The 21,126-nt window shown below is 41.3% G+C and overlaps 1 protein-coding gene across 4 annotated transcripts in view; it reads right to left on the bottom strand.

Moving 5' to 3' along the window:
* LOC124605845 overlaps positions 1-21,126 on the bottom strand; it is a 93,563-nt gene that overhangs the window by 39,975 nt on the left and 32,462 nt on the right. For 2 of the 4 annotated variants that reach the window (XR_006978684.1, XM_047137776.1), the window contains exons 2-4: positions 20,048-20,136; positions 13,944-14,036; positions 2,548-2,631 (exon numbers count right to left, since the gene is read on the bottom strand). Coding sequence is in view for 3 of the 4 variants with exons in the window: in XM_047137776.1 (XP_046993732.1) it covers positions 2,548-2,631; positions 13,944-14,036; positions 20,048-20,134 (264 nt within the window). In the remaining variant the exon portion in view is untranslated. Of the gene's footprint in view, positions 1-2,547; positions 2,632-13,943; positions 14,037-20,047; positions 20,140-21,126 lie in introns of all 4 variants that reach the window. The other 2 variants (XM_047137777.1, XM_047137778.1) reach the window with 1 other exon arrangement.

The raw sequence follows: 21,126 nt of genomic DNA on the forward strand, positions 1-21,126 counted from the left end.
TCTGTGTTCTGTACTTTGTTCAGCTCTTTGCTTAAATATGGCCACAATACATCAAGTAATACTAAATGTGGGAAACAGATACTTTCTGTCTGTAGAGTATACAAATATAACAATAAAGAATTCACATGGTTCAAATGACTCTGAGCACTATCGGACTTAACATCTGAGGTCATCAGTCTCCTAGAACTTAGAACTACTTAAACCGAACTAACCTAAGGACATCACACACATCCATGCCCGAGGCAGGATTCAAACCTGTGACCAGAGCAGCAGTGTAGTTCCAGACTGAAGTGTCTAGAACTCCTCAGCCACTCTGGCTGGCCAATAAAGAATTCATGAATGGTTTTAAGTAATAGAGATAATGATATGGAAATGATAATACATAACAACAGATGGAATAATCTTTTATTTGATGTTATATGGTTTGATTTTGCCTAGGTCATGTAGAAATGTTTGTAGTAAATAGCATCAACAGATTAACATACATTAATGGCTTAAAATTTGTTTAGTAGAAAACCTTTCTCTCATGTGGGAAAAATAAATCTATCATTTCAAAGGAATTCTTATTTTCATGTCAGGAGTTTTATTTTCATGTCAAAAATGTGCAATTAATGCTGACTACATATAGGTGAAATATTTTAACGGGTGTCAGATAAAGATTTTAATTTAACCAGAACTATTCTTAATCCTGGAGGCCAATTAATAAATGTGGGTTAATGGAATACATGTGAATTTTTTTCGTTTTGGTGTTCAGAATATACTGCTTGCAACTAGAGCAAGAAAACTGAAAATATGTGCAACCAACACATCTACAAAAATATCCATAGTTCAATGTGATGAGCTTCCAAACAGAGTAGCTGATTACAAGATGATGATAGACAGAAAAATATACAGAAGAGTAAATATGGCCTGGACTACTTCTCTAAACTGAAAAATGGCTTCATAAAAAAGATTAAAATATGTTGAAAAGTAAGTTTTTTATCTGAATTTAATAATAGCTTTAACTAATACCAATAAACCATGAAGTTCAGTGCTAAAACCACTCGAAAATTTAGGTTTGCTAAGTAAGCAATTGACATATGCACACTTAGAGTATCTGAGAAAGTCAGGGAATCACTCAAATGGACAGTGGAACACAATGGAAAGAAAGGTGCAGTTATGACTAAAATTTAAACGAAATGGGGTGCGTGGGACATGCAGCCAGGTGAATGGATGGCTGATGCATCAAGGAAGATATCATGAGATTGAAGAAGATACGAAAAGCATGTGTTCAAATGAGACTATGATATGCAAAGGAAGACTGTGAATATCTGAAGACAACAATGGATGGTAAAGTGCAGTAGATGTCAAATGTTTCATTATAATTGTGATAATATTGGTCATCATAATTCAGGGAGCTTTGGCTTACCCTGTGTACAACAGTATAGCTTACAAAATAAGGTTTAATAATCTTAAACATAAGTGAAAATTGTTATTCGCTAATGTAATGGTTTGGAATATAAATTAACATTATTTCTAGTTTTTCTCTGTATCAGGTTACTATAATAAGTGTTTTTTAGCATAATTTAATGTAATAATCAACACATTACTAAGACAATTTGTGATCCACTTAAACCACTGCTGCACAGTTGATAGCAGTAACTTAATTTCTCCAACATCTTGTTTCATTGATGATGTTTTGCATACTTTTTGTACTAAGTCTATGCAATAAAGTGGTATGTGTCCTTGCTGTATTGATACGTTGTTACTACTTAGTATGATGTATAGACATTGTAGGTGCCAAAGGTGTCAATAGAGTGTACTGCACCATTGGTATAAGTAGTGTTGGGGTGTATGACCTCGACTGAATTGATGTATATGCCAAATACAAAGTTTTAAGCAATATATTTTAAATACTTGCATGACATCGGCTATAAACTTGAGTCACACATTTATAGTCTTTATGTAATTCATAACAGATAGCTAAAAAAGTAAATTATGCCTAATAGGATTGAATTTTAACATGAGCTGAATAATATGCATCTCAAAAACATTATACAGTTGTTGCAGGATGTGGGCATAACCTATTATACAATAACTTAGAATTACAGGTGTTTCACTGAAAATACTATGTTAAACAAGGAAGAAAGTATATGGGAAATATAGTCATGTCATAATATAGTCTGGGGTAGCCCTATATATCACGTAACTCTGGACCACCACGGAGAATAAATTTTTGATACCCCTTAATACATAGTGTTATTGCAGTTTGAAACAACTGTCTTTAATCTTTATATAGCTGTATTACTATTCTTTGCTCCAGATACAAATACTGATATGAAAACATTAAAAGTTTAAAATTGCATAGAGTGAATCAAAATATTTTCGTTTTGTGGACTTCATTTCAGCTAGCATTATGTAACGACTAAGAAAATATAATTACCAATTAAGTTTACAGTCTATTTTTCTGGAGATTTGTGAACAATTTTCCTGACATATAACTTCATTAAACATGTAAATAATTTGGTTTAAAGTTTAAGACCCAAACCTTAAATAGATTACGGTTACCTGCTCTGTTGATGGTGCATCTCGAATGTTATCGTTGAGGATTTGGGAAATTTGTCGTATGGCGCTATTTGTATCATTTCTCGTCTGAAACATTGAAACAAATGAAAATTATTCACTTTTTTATACACAGTCGATTACACCACAACGTATGTTTACTTATATTCAGCTTTTTTCCTGGGTTGCAGTAAATATCGGTAACGAATTTTGTACATTTATGGCTATATTCCGTAAAATGTGTGACATTAATTAGAATTGTAACTGCAAAGACAGGAAAGAGAGAAACGAAAAAAAAAATACAGTGAGGTGGAAGCAATTCGGTTGAAAATACTGTGTAAGAAGCAGGTGTAGCACCGAATAATATCCTGCTAAAGATGATCAACGAGCCCTAAGACGTAGGCGTGATCAGATAGATAAGCACAGTATTTGTAAATAAATACAGAATAATTATCATCAGAGTAACTATCGGACATACGAGTTCACGTTAGCAGAAGAGGCTGCAGCATTTAAGGCAGCCACAATATTGAAACTATCCACAGAAACAGAAATGTAGCATAAGGCTAACGGTTTACTCGGTTAGCATTGCTTAATAAATGTGCTATTAAGTGTTACACAGCAAGAAATCGAAAGACACTATGAACACTTTGACCCGACGGTTTCAGTATTAGATACCCGTGGAATACGGTAATTAAAATGTTGTTCTTATGTGAACTTAATTCCAGACCTGAAGGAAACCATTCCTAAAGATGAAGCAAAGAGTGAGCATGTGATGGCTAGTGAGTGCATCTAATCTTAGGATCACAACACAGCATACCTGGAGGACTTGTACATGGTACGTACTGCTGTCTTAGATAATACATTTATACCAACCAGCCATACAAGTTCAATGTACAAATATAATAATACACGAAATTACAAATTTGTCTTATTGAAATTTTCATAGTCACTTATTGACAGTGTCCGTTAGGTACAAAGTTATATAGATAACACAGTTTACACACACATACGTTACCCTTGTTTCACGATGTGATGTGGTGCTGCAAATAAGGTGGTGGAAACCTTGGAGTGCCATTCTGGTGATCACTTGTCTCATCTCAAACTTTTCCTTTGTCCATGTTCGGTCAATCTCTGCTGTATAATTCTTGATGTGTATCTTTCATTTTTTCCTTCAATTTCTTTAGTTGACTTTTCCGAAGCACAGACATTGGTTAGCATCGGGTTTGCCCGTAGGTCTTCAGTGAGGAAAGATTACCTCGTGAGCATGTATACGACTCTGGATCGAATTGTCTTGGACACTCTGATCGCTTTCTTTGTATACGGGATCGCCTTCACGCTATCTAGTGTCGTTAGGTTTTTCACTGTGAGACGTTGTCTGATGATTTCTGTGCCATACGTCAGTGTTAGCGAGATTTTGACCCCTAATATTCTCTAGGATGTCTCTGGTCTGAGGGAGCTAACGTGTTCTATTTCATGGATAACCATTGTTGCTTCACTGCTTCCTTTGTTAGATCTTGTGTGAAAAATTCTGCACTTGTTTGTATCGTGACGCTTAGAAGTTCGAAATCTGGTACTATTTTTAGTTTTCTCTCTCGTATGGAGATCTCAGCCGTCGCAGGCGCTCTGAGCAATATCATTTCTGTTTTGTCACATTTATTTAGAAGTTGAGTTTTTCGACCTAATCTACCATGACGTTTAAAGTTTCTTGTAGGTTTATAATGTCCATTGAGCCTGTTAAAATACCATCTGCATATGCGTATGAGATGGCATCCTCTCTTTTGGCTATGCTTACAGTTTTTTTCTACTCCAAGGATAAGTAACAGAAGACATACTGCCTCTCTCGGAAGTACTCTGTTCGATTGAAGAATCGCTGCTGATCGGGAGAGGTTGACTGAAATCCTTAAAGTTAAAGGATTTTAAGTCTGTAACTGGCATCATCCAGCAATTTTGTGATTTTTGGTTTACTATTGCCTCACACACTTCATATACAGGTGCACCTACTCACATTAAAAGGACTGCAGTCTAGGAGTTAATGAGCAGTTGTGAGATACTGAAAAATATTACCAGTTACTGTGTATGTTATGAGTTACGGTAGTGGAAAATATTATAATTTTCATAGTGTCATCAATCAGTGACTCCTAGCCTTTAGAAAAAGAACCACGAGTTTCAATACCTTCCCCTTTGAAAATTAAACTTCGGTGGCAATACAAACTGATGTTGCATATCTGTAATGCTTTTTAATCACATCACTAGATGGAATTACTAGCAGTGTTGACACTCAAACCATTTACTGCAGTCGTTTGGAATGCTGTTTATTGTTTTCCAAGCTGTTAAACGTGCATATACTGGCATTAATGTTTGCGGAGTATTCAATAAATCTCATAAAATACGCAGTAAGTGGTAATATTTTTCAGTTTCTCACAAATTAAGCATTAACTCGTAGACTGCAGCCCTTTTAATATCAGTTGGTGCACCTATATACGAAGTGTGTGCAGAGCAAGGCTGTAATTCGAAAAAGTACAGAAAATGTGAATAATTGGATATTTCTTTGTTACAAGCGTGAGTCCTTCATTTTTTGGTGTCCTAAACGTTTATTTTCAAGACATGAATGTTTATGTACAATACCCTTTTAAATTCCTTGCTTCTGTGCTGGGTCTGTGCTACAGTGAGTTCAGACCATTCTTAACCTCTAGCGTTTATCTACCATATCTCAGTAATGTTGTGTTACAAGAGTATTCTGCACTAAACAACTCCCGATAATGAAATGCATTCATTTTAGGTGGAAATATGTATGTAATTTTTATTTTCATGTACATATTACGTTACCTGAAACTGATAACACAAATTCATGTCTTATTATAGCGTGTACAGAATTTCTTGGGAAAAATTGCAGAAGAAAACTGCCTGGATATATATAAACAGTGTCACAATATTACAGCAAAACATGATCAAGGGCTGATTGACCTTTATGGTGTGAAGCAGAGGTGTCCACGAAATCACGCTCAAAGGATTAATTCTTCCAGCTTTAAATATCATATACTTAATGGAGCTCCAAGAGAGAGAGTGTGTTTCGATGTATTTACAGGAGATTTTAGCGTCAGTATGAAGAGAATAAGAAGACTACGAGCACTGAAAATCGCTGTCAGAATAGCCGCAGACAAGAGAGGGAGCCATATTTCCCACAGCCTACCAAGAGCAGTGCATGGTTTAGTACCATATCATATATGATTCTTTTCGTGATAAGAATGCCATTATGTAGGTGGGCAAAACGAAATTACTTAAAGTGCTGACAACATCAAAGCGATATGGAAATTATTGCTTGAGAAACACCTTCAAGAAAAAGTAATCTGTTACTTTTACTGGACATCCTTCACCGACAGTTTTAATAACAAATTTGGAAGGACACAAAGAGACGCTAGTTGCACTTGTGAGGAACTAAATGTTCAGCTGAAGTCTAATGATACAATGAAGCGCAGGGCCGTGATTCAGCTCCTTCTGCATAGGCAGAGGAGCATAAAATTTTACACTTCTCTTCAACATCAGAAATCGGAATCAGGTACATTAGAAGACCACACTGTTACTTTGCAGTTCGATTTAAAGTAGAACGTCTTCCTACCAAAACGTCCAGTGCAACACGCGTTTTATGTAAGGAAACTTACTTTTAATTTATTTTGCTTACACATTATAAAGACCGACAAAACCACAGTATACGTCTATCACAAAGATGAAGGCAATAAAAGTCCATATGAAGTTATCTCGTTTATAAATGATTTATATAAAAGATGTCCCATGAAATACGTTGAACTCCAACCGAGCAGCTAAAATAAGAATCACACCCTCAGCAGATTTGTGTTGTACCTAATTGTTTCTGGGAAATACAATACTCTCTAATGAGGGGTCACAGTTTTTTGTCCTGTGATAGGGATTTCGGCATTATAGAAAAGAAATTAAGGGAACAGGCCAGAATATCTACTGTGCATGACGTTAGAAAGGTGATTCTTACAAGTTGTAATTCTTAAAGGTCAGGCGGAAGATAAATTCCTTCTTAAAGAAATTGGTGCTAGTGAGAATTAGTCTCAAGTCATGTGGACGCTGTATTACAGGAATACGTGAATTTCTGAAGAAACTGAGAAGAGTGGCAGACAAGGAAATTTAACTTTCTCTATCAGCACTTTGTCAACTTTTATTTTTGATAGTATCACACTCAGCTGTATTAGAGCTTTTACGATGATCAATGGACAGTATTTCTGGGACTCCACCATGGCCTTCTGACTGCACCAGATAAGCTATTTTACTCATCAGGAATGGTTTAAATTAAGTGTAATACAGTAACAGACATTGAAAAATACCAACGTAATCTGTCTGACGAACAGATTCATTTCTATGAAGAAATTTTGAAGTCACCCGTAACGAACGATAGCCAAAACGACGAACAAGTGGGGTGTGAAGTATTAATTTCTGTTGTAGAATTGTGCATGACTATTGTGAAATGCAGAATTGTACATATTGTATAGTTTTCTTTAAAGATTACGATAATTTGAATAGAAGGGAGTATATGGTTTCAGACTTTTTAAGGCACCAATTTCAGCTTTTACCAGTTAATTACATTACTTTAAAATTATATTAGAAATCTAGTCTTTTGTCAAAGAACCAGGCTTTCATCGTATTACATGAAATGTGAAGGAATATGCTAATAAGTAATAATTTTAAGATTTAAACGGTTTTTATCGATTTCCCACAAATGTATAACAGTTGATTTAACCCCATTTAAAGTATACGATTTTTCCGTTCTATCCCAGGATTGCACTTATGATTCATGTCCATATTTAGTTTTCACTTGCGGTTTTCTCTAATTTTTCTTTTGTCACTGGTTTCTTGTCCACAAAGTCAAAGACTTTTGTGAAGTCTATGAATTACAGGTGGTTGCAAACAAAGCGCAGTTCCTCGCAGAGTTCCAGTGTGGGCTGTAATTATCGTATGGTGACCAAAGTTGGTAGATATACTACGTGCTAATGCAGAAAGGCCTTATTTCATCAGTCTTCGGACTGGTTTGATGCAGCCCGACGCGTGTTCCTTTCCTGTGCTAACCTCCTCGACTCAGAGCAGCATTTGCAGTCTACGCCCTCAGTTAATTGCTGGATGTATACCAATCTCTGTCTTCCTCTACAGTTTTTGCTTTCTACAGCTCCTCTAGTACCGCGGAATTCACTGCCTGATGTCTTAACATACGTCCTATCACCTTGTTCCTTCTCCTTGTCATTGTTTTCCACATTTTCCTATCCTCTCCGATTCTGCGCAGAACCTCCTCATTCCTTACCTCATCAGTCCACCCAATTTTCAACATTCGTCTGTAGCACCACACCTCAAATGCTTCGACTCTCTTCTGCTCCGGTTTTTCCACATTCCATGTTTCACTACCGTACAATGCTGTACTCCAGACGTACACTCTCTGAAATTTCTTCCTCAAATTAAGGCCGATATTTTACATTAGTAGACTTCTCTTGGGCAGGAATGCCCTTTTTACCATTGCTAGTCTGCTTTCGATGTCCTCCTTGCTCCGTCCACCATTGATTGTTTTACTGCCTAGGTAGCAGAATTCCTTGACTTCATCTATTTCGTAACCATCAAACCTGATGTAAAGTTTCTCACTGTTCTCATTTCTACTACTTCTCATTACCTTCGTCTTTCTTCGATTTACTCTCAGACCATACTCTGTACTCATTAGACTATTCATTCAGTTCAGCACGTCATGTAATTCTTCTTCACTTTCAGTCAGGATAGCAATGTCATCAGTGAATATTATCATTGATATCCTTTCACCTTGAGCTTTAATTCCACTCCTGGATCTATCTTATTTCTATCATTGCTTCCTCGATGTACAGAGTGAACAGTAGGGGCGAAAGGCTACATCAGTGTCTTAAATCCTTTTTTATACGACCACTTCGTTCTTGGTCGTCCACACTTATTGTTCTCTCTTGGCTGTTGTACGTTTTGTACATGATCCGTCTCTACCTATAGCTTACCCCTACTTTTCTCGAAATTTCGAACATCTAGCACCATTTTACATTGTTGAACGCTTTCTCCAGGTCGACAAATCCTATGAACGTGTTTTGATTTTTCTTTAGTCTTGCTTCCATTATTAACCGCCACGTCAGAATTGCCTCTCGTGCCTTTGCCTTTCCTAAAGCCAAACTGATAGTCATCTAGCGTATCCTCAATTTTCTTTACCATTCTTCTGTATATTATTCTTGTAAGCAACTTCGATGCCAGAGCTGTTAAGCTGATTCTTGCACATGTCAGCTCTTGCCGTCTTCGGAATTGTGTAGATGATGCTTTTCCGAAAGTCAGATGGTATGTCGCCAGACTCATACATTATACATCAACGTGATTATTCGTTTTGTTGCCACATCATTTTGATTATGAATCAAAGGCGCTGCCGCTTGACCACTGGTGTCTCATGCTAGAAGAAAATTAGTTCCAATTTTTATTACCAAATCTGGCGCTGTACAGCATCTCGTCGATGTCTCCTTACTCATCCTGAACAAACTGTAAAATCGGTGGTTAATAATGAAATCAGCAGTGTGCCTTTCTCATTTTTTTATCTTTCCTGTCCACGCCCTGTTCCTAATCCATTACATGTCGAAACACTTCTACACGTGTTTCTTGCATTTACAGGACCATATTTGCACCCGATGTCCAAAATAGAATCAAATTGTTTTCCAGCTTGAATCGGTTCGACAATAACGCATTGGAGTATCTACCAAGCTACCGCCCACATTGGACCTTCCGGGGAGGCTGCAGTTTAATCACCCGATACTACCTTCTGTCCCATCAAGGGCTTTCCATACACTCTGTAATAGGAGTTCCATCAAGCTCAGTGTTGATCTTCCTTTTCTGTTATCTTTCGAACTTTGAGATGTATTCAGTCGTTGGTCTGAGGGACGTGGGAGCATCGTACCGACAGATCGCACGGACAGTTGTCTGCAGTGCAATGATTGCAGATCGTTTTGTGACGCAATGGACACAGTTTGACAGTATGAGAAGAAGAGTAGGAACGGTTCCTTCCAGGAGGAGTACACCAGAAGATCGTAGAGTTATTCGACTGACTCATACAAATGGACGGATTAAAACATCTTAAGTCAGGGCAAAGGTTAAAGGCAGACTGCCACTACGAACCGTCGGGAAAGATTACTGGAAACCATATTGTAATGTTGAATTGTATGTTCCCTACACCGCTGACACCATACCTCTGACAACAGAGAATTGCATGTACTAGACCGAGAGTCACCAGGGACTTTGAGTGTCATCTGTGATGTTCAGACTTAAATCTTGATTCTGTCTGTGATTCTCAGATCGAAACCACTGAGTACGTGGGTGACCTGGTGTAAGGTCACAGGAAGCAGCGTTTCTCGAGACCCATACCTCTCCTGCTCCTGGACTCGTTTTGTGGAAGATACTAAATGTGACAGCAGGACTGATCTGTGAATTTTTGACTGGAGTATGAATGGTCGCCAGCATGCGACAACAACAGTGAAACCTGTTATACAACCAAAGTACCAAATGGCATGCTCTAACAGGATAACGCCAGGTCCCACACTGAATTTCACAGTTCAAATGCCTTGAGAAACGTAGGAGTCATTGACTGACCTGACTGGTCCCCAGATTTGTCACTCATGCAGCCTGTCTGGGATGCGATTGAAAGACGAATTTTCATACCAGACCCCAGACAGTAATATTCATGAAATTACAGTATCTGTTTCAGGCTCAACAGGAAATTCATCAAAATGAAATTCAGAGGCTGTCTGCTGCCATGCCAAAAGAAAAACAAGAATGCATTCGTCCTTCTGACGATGGACATGTTTGGACATTATTCAAACGGAATTAAAGTTTAATCATTTAACATCCGTTACGTCATGGGCGACCGTTGTGGCCGAGCGGTTCTAGGCGCTTCAGACGAACCGCGCGACCGTTACTGTTGGAGGTTCGAATCCTGCCTCGGGCATGGATGTGTGTGATGTCCTTAGGTTAGTTAGGTTTAAGTAGTTCTAAGTTCTAGGGGACTGATGACCTCAGATGTTAAGTCCCACAGTGCTTAGAGCCGTTACGTCACGCATCGACAACCTTTGGTGACCTGCAAGCCTGATTCGTATACTTACTTAATTTCACGGGCCGTCTCGTCACGTTACGCGACAGCAGCTCTCCTAGCGCTTAAAGACAAAACTATATCGTCCATGGCGTTAATGTTTCCAGGGTAACGCGCCAATGTAAATGGTATCCTTTTCCCGAAATGCGACGCCAACAAGTTTGGTCTCAAAACAGGCTTTTTTTGAGAAAAGATAAATTTTATGTTCACATCTGAAGACGTTTACATTTATTTACGCGTCGTAAACTTTCTTGAATTACGGCTCTTCGGAACAGCAATATAAAAACTTGCTTGCAAAACTCTGCTACGCACCACTTTCATGCCCACGCATTTGTTCCGTAGACCGGACTGAAATCATTCATGGTTCGAATCCGGCCGGCTATCCCTCTGTTCTCCAGCCGTGGGTTATGTGATGAACATCACCACAAATTTTTATAAATGTGCTTCGTAGTGTAACACTTTTCATTTCCGTCAGCGTAAAATTAGTTCACAATATTCTCTGTTGAGATAATGAGGAATGACATGCATGATTCCTACTACCCTAATACGTGTGCATGATTGCTGCTATTCTGATACGTGTTCCTTAATGCGAACAGTGCGGACAACAAATTTAAAAGAAACTCCCGGTCTCTGCCTCTCCAGATAAACATCATAAACGACATAGTGTTACACGTGGATTATCAGAACGATTTTGTGAAAATGTAGTACGTAAGCTAGAGACTTTAAAAAGGGAAATGGGTGGATTGATGTTAGATGCACTGGAAATTAATGAGTGGTGGCAGGAAGAACGGGACTACTGGTCAGGTGAGTACGGAGTTATAAACACAAAATCAAATAACTGTACTGTAGAATTAACTCCATCGATAATGAATAAGAAAATAGGAATATGGGTAAGCTGCTATCAACAGCACAGTGCATGCACCACCTTAGCAAAAATAGATACGAAACCAACACCCACCGCAGCAGTACAAATTTATACGTGAAATAGCTCCGTAAATGATGAGGTGGTTGAAAAATCATATGAACGTTCATGGCATGTATAACATGCACCAATAAGGCAACACCTAATAAGCGTTACGGCGCGGTAACATATACTAACTCCTTTGACGGACGGTAACGGTGTGTCAGTGCACAAGGAGTCGAAATACAAAGAGCAATAAAATTAAAGGAACACTTTTCGAAACCTCGAAATTGTCCCCCGCGACACATAAGTTTGAAATTTCACTCAAAGGTGCCTATAACCTTCCTCTGTAATGGTGCAGAAACATGGTGCCCTGCGACGTCACTCCCAGGCCCGGCCATGCTTCGAGCAGCAAAGTGTCGACACACGCGGAAAGAAGGCTGCAGCTCAGAAGTTCTTGTGAGCTGTAAGGTCAGTTAAGGATATCACTATGTCACCAAATTTCGCCGCAATTCTGCCTAACTCCACCGTGGACGTCTCACACGATAACTAGGTCGTCATATCACCTCTTACCCACATTCCATCCCTTCTCTTGGGGCCTGTGCGATGGAGGTCAAAACCGCGAAAAACGGAGGTGCAATCACGCTGTATTATGTGGGTAGCCGAGGTGGCTTAAAGGGCGTCAATGAATCCACTCCTTTCCCTGGGGGAATGGGGAATTGATTCCCACATATTTCACGGTCAAAAATGACATTTCTATGTACGTTATCAGAAAGGTTTTCTTGACAACCTTTGTCACAGGTAACACCGCCGAACGTTTTAAGCCTCCTATAAGGACACTGAGGGGCTGCATCCTCATTGAATGCGACTGAAAACCTGTTGAGTGCAGAGAGACCACAAGTTTTGCCCACGTGTACAGACTGGAACCACCAGGAACCGCTTAAAACCATTCGACGAAATTTGAATGTGATCCGAAATACTCCCCCCTGTGGCATGATCGCACAGAGTGCAACATGTACAAGTGTGAATGAAACGGCACAGGGTCTGTCTAAGACCCCGCAGTTCGGCAATACCTTCGCTGCCACCCACGAAACTTTACTGAGCACGTTATAAATGTACCTGTCATAAATGTGGACAGAAATTCAACCTGGAGCCTCCTATAGCGCCTGAGCGTTAGCAATACCTTCCACATCCTTCGATGCGGTCTGCCTAGCTTCAGGCACCAGAACGGCGAAGAAGCTGAATTGGTGTCTAAATTTCTGACATGTACGTTTGTTTATAATGTGCTTAGTAAACTTGCATGGGTAGCGCCGAGGGTATTGCCGAACTGGCGAGGAGGGGGCGGTGGTAGTTTACAGGTACACTTTGCTGTTTGAACCACGTATATGTTAAATTGCCCTCCCACTTGATGACGCCATAGGAGGGCGGAAAATAGAAGTGTTGAAGAAGCATAAGTACCCTTACTGCTTCTGATGACGTTCAAATTTCGCCCAGTGGTTCTGAACAGTGCTTAGTGATTGCAACCTTTACAATCGCGTCGCACACCCAAGTGGTGAGATCACGTTCAATGTCGATGCAGCCCCACAGTCTCCCTAGAGAACTCTTGAAATGTCCCAGGATGTCAGCAGGTTCAAAGTAAGTCGAGAACACTTCCCGCTCATCAGTGCATTGCACTTTGTTGTTTTCTACAGCGAAATGTGTGCGAATCAACGCCTCAGGTAGAGGAGTGGTGTCCTTGACGGCCTTTTTGCCACTCCAGATGCGTATTCCTGTCTATTCTGAACGGCGTGGCGACGGTGTGTCTGAAATGTTTTCCTCGACCACCCATAAGGAAACCGCGTGATTTCAACGCTGGGTATCGCGGTTCTGACCTGCATGGCCTAGGCATCAAAAGAGGTGGTGACATGTGGGTAAGAGGAGCTGTGACGAGCTTCTCATAGCGTGACACGTCCCCTGTGGCACTGTGCAGAATTGTGACATAATTTGGTGCCAATGTGATATCATTAACTCACCTTGTAGCTCGATAGCTCGAATGAACTACTGAGGTATGGCTTCCGTCTTCCTCCTGTTTCGACAGCTCACTGTTTGAAGCGTCGCCGAGCCAGAGTGCGACGTCGCAGGGCGCCACGCTTTCGCACCATTATACGGAGCAAGGCGGTAGGTGCCTTCGAGAGAAGTGTCGCAGTAATGCGGCGCAGCGGGAGGCGATTGTGGGGTTTTCAAACAGTAATACTTTAATTCCGTTGCGCCGTATAGGGCATTACTACAGACATTAACCTGTGATTAGATATTAACCAGTTAAAATATCCCGGTATTCTACCAACATCTATTGTGGGTCATGTAAAGTTGTGATCTCACCTCTCTAAGAACCCTGAAGAACGTAAAGAGCAGCCGAGGCAGCTGGAACAGTGCGACCTGTCGCCGTGGTCGCGTAGAGCTCCGCTGGGACTCCTGCAACAATGACACAAAACCTCTAAATGCGTAAAGTACATGTCAAGTACATGGCACTGTCAATGAATTGCCATAAAACAGAACTTTCCTGTAGCAAACAATTTTTCTCAATTCTCCTTCAATGCTGAACAGTATACTAAGCCAAAAAGTAACTGTAGGAAAATGGGACTTCTTGAAAGCGATTACTTAGCTGTGGTACTCACAAATACGGGAGCAATGACTAATTGACTCTATATAATGGATCTCAGCGAGAGTTGACACCCTTACAATATTCTCTGATGAATACTACGTACAATGAAAGGGACGGGTCGGGCAAACTCAGTAAATATTTCCTTCTCGTCAGTGTGGTAGATACATCGGGTAAAACGAGTTTTCTGTTGCTTAGGCCGCGTGAACAACACTAAGGGTATTCATTTTTGCCCACATTGGATAAAACACATTTTGAAACAAGGAAAACAATCTATTTTAGCCAAATTTGCACCTAGTATCATTGAAAAAATTGGCGAGACACACAACAGTGAGCTGACATATTTTGCAGATTTTCATTCGATAACGTAGTAGGTAATAATTGCTGAGGTAGCCCTTCTTTAACAAAGAAAGTTTTCGTTGCTCAAAAACATGCTGAAAGGAAAACATGTTGTGCTCATTCCAATCATTGTATAGGTCTGATATAATTCATCTTTGAGAAAGAAAGTCTTCATTGTTAAAAAGCGTGCTGTAACAATAATACGTGGTACTCACACACGATCATCTTGCAGATATCTGTTTAAGGAGATGCCATTCTGACTTCTGCTTCACAGTATATTTATTCCCATATGAAATTTGTTGCAATCAATCATATTCTGCTTCACTTCAAAAGAAACGATCATGTTCATAATTACATTACGACAAAATAATGATATCACTTACTCCACATTAAGGTTTTCCTCAATAGAAAAAAGAGTGCACAATGCTGCGACCAAAATTTTTGATCACTTACCCAGTAATAAAGTGTGTCTGTCAGACAGCAAAACAAAATTTGAAAACTGAAAAAGTTTCTCCTTGAAACTCTGACTATTCGGCAAAACATTTTCTGTTATTATGATGAGTGAAAGGTGGTGGGTAGGAAGAAGGAATTACTACTTCACATCGGTACGCTAAAAGAACGAAAATGTATGAAAAGCATATACATTCAAAACGTCGCTATGTTTACACGTTAATTGGTGATGTGAATGTAAAATGACTCATTCCACAACGAGCCGTGCATGGCTCTTGTTCCCGCCATCATTTATTTTACACCCTGTTTTTAACGTACTTCCATCTCACTGCATTCGTTTAAATTACTACTGTCACTGAGTTGCTGCGTTGCCTGGCAATGAGCGGCGTTAGCAGCGCGTATGGATATATCCTCCCTCGTAGTATCTTTGCTCGACTGCTATTACTTCCCGCTTGTTGTCTCTTGGAATGGAGTTGGTCGCAGTTCGGACCGCGAGTTCGGGTCTGTCAGTCAGTTGGAACGTGTCTGGAGCGCAGTCCGGACCTGCCAGTCGTGGAGTTGCAATGCGGCACTAGTGCAGTCGGGTAGAGCAGCAGTGGGGTCTGCGACGACATGGCTCGCCCGACCATTGCCGCCACGCATCACTTGAGCCGGGCCACGGTCTTGGTGGATCGTCGGTCGGTCGTCCTCCCGGACGACGCGTTTTGGCTCGCCGATCGTGCATGAGTCGGCTGTGTGTGTGTGCATCGACTTCCGATTTGTCTTTGTGTGTGCTTAGTTACTGTTGGGTATCGTTCAGGTCTTCGTGCAAGTGTTTGTCAGGTGTGTGTGTAGTTTGTGATTTGGATTGACTAGTTATTTTAAATGTCGTCGGCGTATTGGCTCTGAGAGGTCGGTCGTCTCATCGGGAGACGTGTAACTGGTTCTCTGAGCGCTTCTGGGCCCTTTCAATTACCATCTTGTGGAACTTTGGTCGTTCCTTTCCTGGTGCAGGGATGTCGTTTAGCCAATGGGAGTGTTTCCTCTGCATGGCGGGGTCCGAGTCAGTATTTCCGTCGTTGTGTGTCTGGAAGTAAGTGAGAAACCAGTGAGACGCCCGCTAAACCCGCTGGGCGGAACAGGTAATAGGATTGTGGAAAGGGCCAAGGGTTGAAGTCAGTTTCTGCTTCTATTTGTCGTTTATTGTAATTTAGCAACTCTTTCAAGGCTGAAGGCCTCCAACAAGAAATCTTAACAAGATAAAGATCCAGTTAAGATAGCAATAAAATAATTAAAAAAACAACATGCGCAAAGTGCAATAAAAATGGCTGAGAGCCACAATTAATTTCCAAAATTTTAGAATATATTACCATAGACCTTAAAAGGCAGAAGGCCAATAGGAAATCTTAAAACAAATAAAAAATTCAATTAAGATAGCAATAAAATAATTTAAAACTCAAAAGGCAACATATAGAAGGTGCAACACAAACCGCTGAGGGTCACAATTAAATTTCGAACTTCAGAATATATTACCATAATCTTTAAAGCCAGAAGGCCACAGTGTTTAAGCTTGAAAAATTTAAAAATTAATTTTGCAAAATTTTAAGAAAACTAAACAAATAACCATAAGCTTAAAATTTAAAATAGCTGACAACAGGTAATTAAACACCGGTGGCACTCAGAAGGCTTCCATGGAGGTCGGTCTGCACTCGTTCACGTAGATGAGACAGGTGGTAAGCCCAACTATAGTTGATCCGTTGGAATCCAACCAAGGGACAGCCACGGACCAGCCGACACAACGACTTGCTTGCCACCCATCGTTATATGAGAACTCAAACACAGAAGTTGAGAACGTGACTATCCACTATATGTATCGAACCACGCAACATGAATGGACGTGGCTTGGGTAGTTGAAACCACCACTGAACTTTGACGTCCTGTGTCAGTGAACCACGAAGATGGTAGCGATCGGACGGCTCCACACGCTCTCCGATACTGTGCAGGGACCGGCAGCGGACCCAGCAGTCTGCACCACGCGGAGATAACTTCCCTAGTCCGCAGCAACCAAACGACTTCCTGCTGGTCTGTCCGCGACCGCTGGTCCGTCGCGACTGCAGTGCTGGTACGTCTCCCGCTTACTTCCAGACACACAACGGCGGAAATACTGACTCGGACCCCGCCATGCAGAGGAAACACTCCCATTGGCTAAACGACATCCCTGCACCAGGAAAGGAACGACCAAAGTTCCACAAGATGGTAACTGAAAGGGCCCAGAAGCGCTCAGAGAACCAGTTGCACGTCTCCCGATGAGACGACCGACCTTTCAGAGCCAATACGCCGACGACATTTAAAATAACTAGTCAATCCAAATCACAAACTACACACACACCTGACAAACACTTGCACGAGGACCTGAACGACACCCAACAGTAAGTAAACACACACAAAGACAAATCGGAAGTCGATGCACACACACACAGCCGACTCATGCACGATCAGCGAACCAAAACGCGTCGTCCGGTAGGGCGACCGACCGACGATCCACCAAGACCGTGGCCCGGCTGTTGTGATGCGTGGCGGCAATGGTCGGGCGAGCCATGTCGACACAGGCCTCACTGCTGCTCTACCCGACTGCACTAGTGCCGCATTGCAACTCCCTGACTGGCAGGTCCGGACTGCGCTCCAGACACGTTCCAACTGACTGGCAGACCCGAACTCGCGATCCGAACTGCGACCAACTCCATTCCAAGAGACAGCGAGCGGGAAGTAATAGCAGTCGAGCAAAGATACTACGAGGGGGGATGTATCGATACGTGCTGCTAACGCCGCTCATTGTCAGGCAACGCAGCAACTTAGTGACAGTAGTAATTTAAATGAACATAGTGAGATTGAAGTACGTTAAAAACAGGGTGTAAAATACATGATGGCTGGAACAAGAGCCACGCACGGCTCACACATCATTACGAATTATCGTGCAAATGGTCGATGGAACTTGAAGAAAGCAAAGTCAAGTCTGTACTGAACTACAGACTGCAGCAGAAATTTTCCACCGTCATATTTAACGATCGGCTGATTTATCAGTCTTTCACTTTGTTCTCTTCTTAAAATACACGTATAAAACTTAACGTATGATGATACTAGTGAAATATTTTGTAGAAGTCAATTTTATGTTTCTAAAAATACGCTGATCAGCAGAAACATTATGACTAACGTCCACCGCGAGCTTGGGTACCACCTCGTGACGTTACGGACAGGTGATGCGGTGCGGGAAGTATGTAAGCGGTGCAGAGAATGGGGAACCACTCTAACGACACTGAAGGTAGAAAATGTGGAAATCAGTGATACAGTATTTTGAAAAGCATCATAGTGAACCTATGTTGTCACCGCCACCAAGGCCACGTTATCTGAACCCTATTGAGCGCATCTTTGTGCCTTTTTACCAAAGCTCAATAATTTAGCGAAACTGCGTGACCTGTGCACCTATCTGCTGCGACATCTGTTACGTCGCAAAATAATGTACCTGGTGTATCTACGAGAAAACTACTACGCCTTCCCTGGCAACACAGGCTATGGAGCGGAGGACTGTTGAGCAACACCCTAGTCCTGGGCAGTGAATGTTCTGGCGCAATGCAACAAAATAACGTCACAGAGAGAGAGGTTGCCTCAATGTTATGACAATGCGCCATGAAGTAACAAGAGTAATTCACACTGCAAGGAAGCTCATTCAGGAAGCTGACAAAGTGATGGAGCTAGTCAGTGAATCTGAATAATGGACTTGTGCAATATTACCACTCTGGCTTGTTTGCTTCAGGAGATGACTGAACAAAACAAGCAGAGCGAATGAAGTCATCGAGAGTGACGACTGGCTGCGACCACCTGCAGCTCGTTCTGCGGAGGGTTTGCTGCAGTTGGCCAGAAGGGTCTCATACATATTCCTCAGATCAATCATTCTCGGTTTTGGTCAGTTTGCTCACGTGTTCTCAGACATTCTTCACGTGCATACGTGTAGCTGAGCTACACCGCCAGCGCCAGACTAACTCCAAGTCGAAGACCGTTCATAACACACGATGATTCAGCCAGTCACTTACTCATGCTTTAAGCTCTGGGAGCTGACAGCATCCGACTAAAGAGAAGACTGCACGAACACTACACGGAATCTTCACACCGCTGAGTCAGCTGCTGGGTTACTACCTCCTGAGTGTGGGCACCTTCCTGGTGAGGGGGGGGGGGGGGCGGAGGAGGGGGGGTGTTTGTATCGAAACTCGTTGCTGTTCGGTCTTTGTACGACCACGATGTCGCTAACCATCGCCCAAAGTGGGCACGCGCCTTTGATATCGAGCTTCCTAGGGGTGACAGTTTGAATACCGTCCTCTCCTGTGCTGTATTTCGCCGCCCGAAGAGAGGCAGCATCTTGGTCGGGACTGTCATTTATCCACGCGTGATCTCTGGAGCGCTGGCAGCCCTGCTGACTCCAGCGAGTGATGCAGTAGACACACGCCACTGCCCAGACGTACCTGCCAATGATGGCTCGCTGGGCTCTGCAGCTCACTACGTCATCCGGGGGTCACCGGTCCCTCCTTCACCGGCGACCACACCTGTGTGTCTAACACGAACAAAATCTGAACCTACCAGTGATGCCTTACTGGCGGCTTGCCTCTTCATTCCAGCCCCACCACTCACAACTCACGTACTCTAGAAGGACACGGCGTTATTTCCTGACCTACGCACAGATCCTTCCACAGGAGAGCTCCTATCCAGGGCTCCTACAATATTATCATAAGCGTACGAAGGGCATGTGGAATCCATGCCACGCTGAATCGCTGCTGTGTAGCATTCCAAAGATGGACCATTATGCTATTAAGCAAATGCAGATAATGTTTTGGCTGATCAATGTATAATACATACTTTTGCAAGTATTTCAAAGATCGTGCATCATGTTACAGTGTAAATGCCTTTACTAGGCCATCTAATCTGATGAAAGTGCCTTATTCTTTCTTAATTCTTCTTTCCGCCATCAGCCGTGTGCCGTGGTTAAATTTCATACGTCGACACAAACCTGATGCAGAGGGCGCAGAGGCGTCTCCTGACACAGGCAGAAGGCTACCAGCGCCGCACAGTACAGGAACAACAGCCGAGGCCACATGGCTGCTGAAACACCAGTTAAATGTAACGATAACGGGTCAAGAACTACAAGACATTTGCTACATACAATGCACGAGATTCTTAATTGATTTTGTGTGAAATGAGAAGCTACTTAGTAGGGAATGCTGTAGATGTGGTGTTGTATGTACATTTATTAGAAAAGTGTGTAAATCATCTGACATAAAACAGAATACAGTGAAAAGCTATTGAGTTAAGTGTATGTGAATTCAAATACTTATGTAAGGGATTCTTACATACACCATTAGGTAATTTTTTTCTTTTACAGAATTGGGAGTTCTGAATATTAGACTTAAAATTGAAAATTCTGCTTCGTGACTTCAAGTAAACTTCGTAACGCAACTCCTAAGACAGACTAACTGATTAACTTATTAATCTCTTACAATGTGTGTCAGATGTTACAAGAGATTGTCATATACGATGAGGATAGTGAAACTTCAGTCGGCCAGATACCACATTTATTGCCAAACAGACGTATTGTTAATATTAACATTAAACAGCATAGCTGTATAAAGGTAACTACATTTATTGTGTCACCATCATTTTTCTTTAATGAATCGTCAGGTGAGCTGTAATTCAACAAACTGAAGTTTTGTTTTATTCAACTGGAGGTCATCCAATGATATTTGTCGAACGAAACCAATGGCGACATAACAAGTGTACGTTAATACAGCTTTTATTTGCACTAACAATAATGAGCTGTGGAGCAAAAGGTGATCAAGTTTATTTAGGTGTGTTATTATAAGACTGGGATGGCATACTAAAGTTTCAAATCAGAAGGTAATTAAATTTGCGTTTAATAATGATTACAGAGTCAATAACAATTATACCAGGAAACGAACGATTAATGGAAACAACAGGACTTTTAATTGCATATTACAGAAAGTAATTTTGAAAGGGATGTCAAAACATAGTGTCAATGAACCATTTGACTTATTCTTCTGTAATTATAAATTTTGCTTTGATCTTGCATTT

The sequence above is a fragment of the Schistocerca americana genome, chromosome 3 (assembly GCF_021461395.2).
Source record: "Schistocerca americana isolate TAMUIC-IGC-003095 chromosome 3, iqSchAmer2.1, whole genome shotgun sequence".
NCBI lineage: Eukaryota > Metazoa > Arthropoda > Insecta > Orthoptera > Acrididae > Schistocerca > Schistocerca americana.